Source organism: Rhagoletis pomonella, unplaced genomic scaffold, assembly GCF_013731165.1.
Source record: "Rhagoletis pomonella isolate Grant_MI unplaced genomic scaffold, Rhpom_1.0 Rhpom_scaffold_00012, whole genome shotgun sequence".
NCBI classification, from domain to species: Eukaryota; Metazoa; Arthropoda; class Insecta; order Diptera; family Tephritidae; genus Rhagoletis; species Rhagoletis pomonella.
In genome coordinates this window covers 23,724,640-23,731,854 of record NW_023458566.1, presented here as the reverse complement: position 1 = coordinate 23,731,854, position 7,215 = coordinate 23,724,640, and the positions used below count along the sequence as shown (strand labels likewise).

Genomic DNA, 7,215 nt, shown 5'->3' with positions numbered 1-7,215 from the left:
GGCGCACCGATCAAGCAAAAGAGCATCGCCGTCATTTCACCCAACAACAGTCACAACAATAAATCGCCGACCGTGTTGCGCAAACGGCAGCAGCAACACCACACCGACATCTCCAAGTTTAATCGATCTAATCGTAAGTCGAAAAATTGTGCCGTTTTCTACTTCAAACACCTGGACACCGACAACGAGACGAACTGTAGCAGCTTTGGCGACGCCGCCGATGCCGATGCAAGTGGGGGCCAGCCCGACGGTCGGGACTTGTCGTCTTCGACTTCACAGACAAGCGAAGTAAGTACCATCAGGAACAACGAGTATGTAATTATGGTAATGGTATTGAGTCATACTGATTCCGGGCGGCAATGTGCACAAAGTGTGTTGAAGTGTTGGTGAAGTTGGTGTTCGGTGCTGAAGGGTATACTAACGCTTTCATTCTGTGCCACTGCACTTACTATTTATGCACCATAAATGCTGTGCTAATTTTCAAGTAATGTATGTCACCGTTAAGATATACATACATACATATAGTATTTGTTGAACTTCTTCAGACTTGACTTTATGTACATATAAATTAGTGTGTCTATTTTGCATTTATTATTTTTATATCGTATATATGTGTGTATGTATGTATGTGTGTATTGCTGCATCTGTATATGTGGAGTGCGATGCATTTATTATTTTATTATAATTAAGCGCATGTCACCAAACTAATTAGCCTAAAACTCTCATATAGATTAATTGAGGATGAATTCATTACAAAATAATTCTTGAAGTGATTGCATTATTTACTCGTATGATTTCCATAAACAACGAGGGCCTTTATATCTGTTGAGTTCGGGGTTTAATATACAATTCACAAGTATGCAATGCATGTTGACTAGCCGGCATTGTTTTTTTTTAGCAATGGTGAGTGTGAAAAGCTAAAATATTTAACATTGCATGTGTCAAATTTGTTTATAGTCGTGCGGGACTCGATTTCGAAATCCAAAACTATTAATTTCGACCGTGCTGCAAGAGGACACACAGCCCCACGAAGTCTTCGTGCTCATGCCTGATCGGTAAGGTGACCAGGGTCGCTCGGTTTATGCGCTGCAGGCCTCCCGATTTATTCCAGGTTTGCTGGAGGAACTATCCTTTGGCGTACCATGATATTAATGTTGGTGGGTTGCAACTAGCGCTGGGAGTTCTATCCGAATTTTTTGAGTATCCGGATAATCCGGATATTCGAATATCTGATTTATAAATGTGAATATACGGCTCTGAAAAACAGTAAACCCAAAAACGGAAAAAATGCATGCAATTAAAATTCTCGCATGTGTCGACAACAGCATAGTACAATATACATATCGCACACCAAAATCTAAACTGCGATAAACTAAAAAAAAAAACAAAAATGAGGACGTAAATCAATACATAGGACCTAGCTCCAATTAATTTCATAATTGTTTCCACAGTTATTATTTACTTCTTGAAACAAAGCTCTGAATAGCTTTTAATAAAATACAACAATATCAGTCAAAAAAATGCATTTTCCCACCGACAAAGAGAGTAACGTCCGCAAAGTTAATCGAACCTGCAGTTTGTTTTTTATAATATATTTTGTTACCTTCGCTGTTTTCTCTTCAAACTATTCTTGTAGATTGTGTTGTGTGTTATCCATATGTACTTGAAAATATACAGAAATCTGTTGGCTTTGATGATCAGTCAAAATCGGTGGCAAATGCTGTATAACTTCGTTGTGGGCGTTTTCTGCCATAGGAGAACATTTTCTTCCATATAAAAAGTTGTCAAACATACTTTGCACGGAAGAAAGGCATAACAGAGGTAGCAAAAAAAAATTATCAAAAATCAACGGGTTTTTTTTAGCAACTTTAAACTTCCTTACCAAAAATTATTTTAAAAATTTTTATTAAAAAGTTTGAGAACTTGGTTTTGATTTTTTAATTTTATGTAGTGCAAAGTTTGATTTACGTGCTATATGGTGCTTGTAATATAAAGAGCTATAGCTCGATATGTATGTTATTTAGAATAAAAAGAAGAAGTATATCGAATTTCGCAAAAAAAATCTGCGGCGCCCTATGTAAATTTTTATCGATTTCGAATCAAAATTATCCCTCCCCTGAACAAGCAACTAGTAATTTCACATAAATAAATATGTATGTACATACATATGTATGTTTGTGTGAATGCAAGCTACTTATACATACATATGTTTTACTGCACTACTTACGTACGTTTGTATGTACATATGAAGATATCAAATTTCACTCCATATTTCCTCGCTAACCCCCCTCCATTGTTGAGCATGACCGCAGAAAAAATGCACATACATACATATCTCATTGAAATATGAAAGTGAAAGCCATTATAATCATGTCTGTCCGATTGAATATTTTCACGTTCGAAAACGGAGTTTGTAGATTTCAACATTGCAATCACTTCTGACTAATTACTTGGTTTTACTTGGACTTGAGCAGCGTTGATGCCTTGAAAGCAATGACACAGTAGCAGGGAATGTTTGTTTATACATACATACATACATACATACATACATACATATATATACGTACATAACTCATAAATGGAGTATTTGTCATGGAGATCATGACGGACGGACGGCATGCATGCGAAATGAGCGCTGACATTTTGAGATGAAAATGTGAGATTTCGCCGCAGACAATTTATCCGCGCCAGAATACCTACTAACGATTGAATGTCTTTGTCCGAGTGCAATTTGCTAAGAAATGCTAATTATGTGTATGTATGTTTGGAGTATATGTACATATGCATTTCTGCATGTATTTCATTGCTCTTTTCGTGGTCCAACTTGGTCCAACAGCTGGTTACTTGCATGCAATTTATTGCACTCTTAAACATTCAAACACGTTGTACATACTACTACAAATGTACCTATGGATGTAGGTATGTAAATATGTTTGCGCCTTTATTTATTTATTACTTTTGCATTTTCTGTTTATCGCCTTTTTTCTTTCGAATGCACTTTCGGTGTGCTTAGTGGTTATGGCGCATCGTTTGCTTATAAACATACTTACATACATATATACTACATATGTATGTATGTATTTACATATTTACGTATATTTATTTTGCTTTGCTCATCTCGCTCTTTCAACTCATTTAGCATCACTTGCTGAAATCCGCTGACGCATCATCTGATGACGACGGCGGCTGGTTGTATTCGTCCGTCTTACCGCCGCCGCAAAGCAACGAGGTGACTGGCGAATGGGCCACTGAAGCAAACGGCGACAAAAACAACAGCAGCAACAGCAACAGCATAACCTGCATAGTCATCGATGGAGTCCAGTCGTCGGCCGTGTCATCCAGCACAGCAGTAACGACAACCACCGCGAGGACCATTGCCATTGTCAGTGACGACTCGGATAAGGAGAACAAGGAAGCCCGCGCCGCAACACTAGTTGCGGCCGCACTCATCGTCCCTCAAGTTTCAGATATCAACTCATCGTCATCGTCGCAAGGTGGCACACAACGCGCACACGCCGAAATTCAGCTTACTGCTGCTGCACAACCAACAACAAAACTAGCAACAGCGTCGTCTGCAGCACAACAGTTTGTGGCCAAAAGCGGCGTCATCAGTTGCGGCAGTGGCAGCAGCAGCAGCTACAGCACCAGAAGTAGCAGCTGCTCCTCCAACGATTTGCTCACCGAGACAACGTCGGCCACCAACACTACGCAAATCACACAAATGCATTTCCAACGCTTGCATCGCACGGAGATGGAATTGCAAATCGATGGCAACTGTAACAAATCCGAACAAATGACGGAGGCGCGTGCAACCAGCGGTGGTGGTGGTGTAACCACCAACAATTCCCATAATAACAACACAAATCATAATAATAATAATGATGTTGATAATTGCAAAAGCAACAACAACCACAACAACAACAACAGAAACAAGGACAACAGTGCCAACTCTAACGCCAATAATAATCAGCAGTATGCTGCCGTTATGATGCACCAAAGGCAACAACAATGGCCATTGCTGCAACCACAGCATTGCGAGCAATTCGATATTTCCAATGGAAATGGACAAAAGGTGACTGACTTGTAAACATTTTATAGTCTAAACATATATATGTACATGGCATAGGTATTTTTTGTTCTTTTACATTACGGACATATCGAATTTATTTCTAATTTGAATTTCAAGACGATGGATTGATAGTGATCAAGTCGTTTGAGTCTACTTAACAAATACATACAGAAATCTTTAACTAATTTGCTAGCCGACGAATTAGGCGCAGGTCACAGAATTAATACTCATCAATTGGTTATGGGCTTCTTATGCATCAAAAAAATACGTAATTGTTCAAGTTAGAAAATAACGATCTATGTATACCAGTGGTCGGCAGGCCATAGCTCACTAGGCGCTCTCTGAGCACATCCCTGCAGTGCGGGGGAGCGACTACAGGACTGACGAAATACTTGCCGTGTATTTCAGCGATTAAGTTTACAACGAAATGTCCCAGGCGGTAGTCGCCATCGACTCTCTCTGCACTACCAGGAGTTATTTGCGTGATTTATGCACGCCCCTTTTCCGACTGGTTCGATTCTGCATTACCATGCGCACTACTAGGGGTTAATAATAGCCCGATCTAGTCGATTTTGACAAATGGTTAAAAAGATGTCCGTGTACCTGGTTTCGTTCGGATATCTCTAAATCTGTGGAACTAAATAGTTTGAATTCAAAAAGAATGATGGGTATGGATAAATGGACTCAGCTCGTCGCCCCGATCATTTTGGTATAGGGTGTAAAAGTGACACTGCAGATGACAGAACGCCAAAGGCAATCCCTTCAAGTTACATGATCCATACTGCCTTTATGTACCGCCAAACATACAGACCTTCTAACTAAAATCATACATACATCTTTAAATTGCATTGAGTAGTATCTACCCGTATACAGTTGTATGTGTTTACTTACATATGTATGTGTATGTATGAACTGGAGGATTTAAAGTTTTCAATTTGTTTTCTCTCTTTCAGCTTGAACTGCCGTATTCGGTTCGTTGCCGCGCTAAACACGGTGTTCCTTCAACAAATAAAACTCAAAAGAAACATAAACAAACGCAGCAGTCGGAGGCCAGAAGAGGTCTATTGCCTCCCCGCTCGCCAAATAAGTCGACGAAGACGCCACAGTCGAAAGCGCGTGAAAGTGACGACGCCAGTGCAATTAACGTCACAAAGGTAAACGAAATGAAACATATTTACTAAAGAATTAAGCGTTATCTTTTTTTTTTCGTAACTGAGGCTACAGTTGAAGCTGAGTTCTTTCTCGTAGACCATTTTCTGGTATAATTAAGAGTACGTATTGGCAAACGTAGTATACACACATATATTTTCATAAATGGGATTTTTCGGCTTAAATATTTATATTTCTCAATGCCAGCTAAAGTGGGAAGGGTGACTTTAATATAATTTACAATTTGCACTGTAGGCTTGCGCGAACGTTGTCCTAGCCATTAATGAAATTAAGATTGTAGAATGAACACGAAAGGGATACTTTTGATGCCAGGAGCTTATATGAAACCATGGGGAATTTGTTGATTTTTTTATCGCTTCCACTTGTACATCGGAGATGAGCCGTCTACTCAAGATCGTCTCGAAAAGTCGCGTTGGTCACGGCTATCTGCCCATGCAAGCTGGCTGCCCTTGGATGTTCCGATAACTAATGAACTCGCACAAAATACCATTTTAGAATAATAAACGTCTCGTCCTTCTTACTGGAGTCACTAGAGCACATATTGGAGACGTAGATACGGACCTTCAACAACATTTGTCAGAAGCAGTTGCCTCATTTCTCCAGTAATTTGGGAACTTGTAATTATTTTCACCAAAAGAGGAAATAAAACTCTTAGCTGAGAGTTTTGCAGTAAGAGTTCTGCCACCAATACTATGGAATATCGTTGTTGACAGCTTACTTTACGAAAAAGAAAGCCGTGGCGGAAAGGGAGTAGGCCGTGCAGGTGTAATTGTCATACTGGTCACTGGCAAACACCCAAGAACACTGATTAACCTTTTAGATGGTCTATTAAAGCAAGCTTTCTAGCTGAGCGAGACGTAGAAAATAATTTTTGGCAGTCACTTTTTCATAGACCAATGTAGATCAGCGAGGCCCGTTCCGGTCAGTTCTTTAAAACAGATTCAAAAAGGTTTCTGCTGTACGAGTTGGTTAGCAAAATTTGCAGCTTTTGTATGAGTAGGCCTTGAATTCTTGAGTTTTCCTAGCTAATTTCTTCGATTTTTAATTTGTTTACTGTTTTACATCCCCAGCTACCGCGAAAAGCTTTCATGAACATCCCTGTCTCAGATGATCTGAAATTGGTGCAGATTAGGGACACCTCATAATTTTTACTGGGTACCAACTAGTTTTAGGGGGACGTAAAAAACCCCAGCTGTGTCACAAACTCGTAAAGTTTAAGCGAGTCTCATAAAGCTCTCTGGGGCTACGCTTTCATGCCGTGGTCTCTGTTAGATAAGCAGCGTGTCACCTTTAATGATTGGGCTGTGCAATAAAATCGCGACGTGTTGTAATCTTTCTCGCTGTCACCAAGCGTGTGGTATGTGGTCCACAGCTGGTGGTCCTAAGCTATGTTGTTTCTGCTTAGGTTTTTTTTTAGGTTTTTCTTTCGTAAAACAAATTAGCTTTCATGCGTGCGGTTTGGGCAGCTAGCTAGAGGCGGCAACGGTGGGCTTGGCTTGCGGTCTTGACAACTGATCTAACACATTTGCCTAGCTGCCAACAAAAGCAACATGCGAGCACTTGAAATATGTACAACAAAAGTGGTCGACGATTGGCGCTTTCACACATTTTCCAAGCAGAGCAACAAATTGCATGTCTTCGGTGCATTTATGAAGCCAGCGTCTAATATTTAGCAAATTTCAAATCAAAAACAATCAATGCAACAAATTGTTGTTGGTAAATGGTGTATTGGCATCCATCGTTGCCTGTGGCAAAAAGCGCGTAATTGGCAAGCTAGCTGGCGTACATTTGTCTTTATGCGGCTATATGCATATACAAGTTCGTATGCTAGTATGTATCCATGTAATAAACATATGTTTATATATGTATATGCTGTATATTTATACTTGTGGCACGCATGCGTGTAGACAGTGGCAGGCACAGTGAGTATGCGTAGCTGCTGCACCTGAACGGCCTTGGAAGCGTGTTCAAGGGGG

At 40.1% G+C, this 7,215-nt stretch overlaps 1 protein-coding gene across 2 annotated transcripts in view; it reads left to right on the top strand.

The window, feature by feature from the left end:
* Positions 1–6: 6 nt before the first annotated feature.
* LOC118748161 overlaps positions 7–7,215 on the top strand; it is a 59,761-nt gene continuing 52,552 nt past the window's right edge. For both annotated transcript variants that reach the window (XM_036482499.1, XM_036482498.1), the window contains exons 1-3: positions 7–288; positions 3,140–4,072; positions 5,023–5,223. In XM_036482499.1, the coding sequence (XP_036338392.1) occupies positions 3,722–4,072; positions 5,023–5,223 (552 nt within the window). In that variant the 5' untranslated portion in view covers positions 7–288; positions 3,140–3,721. The remainder of the gene's footprint in view (positions 289–3,139; positions 4,073–5,022; positions 5,224–7,215) is intronic.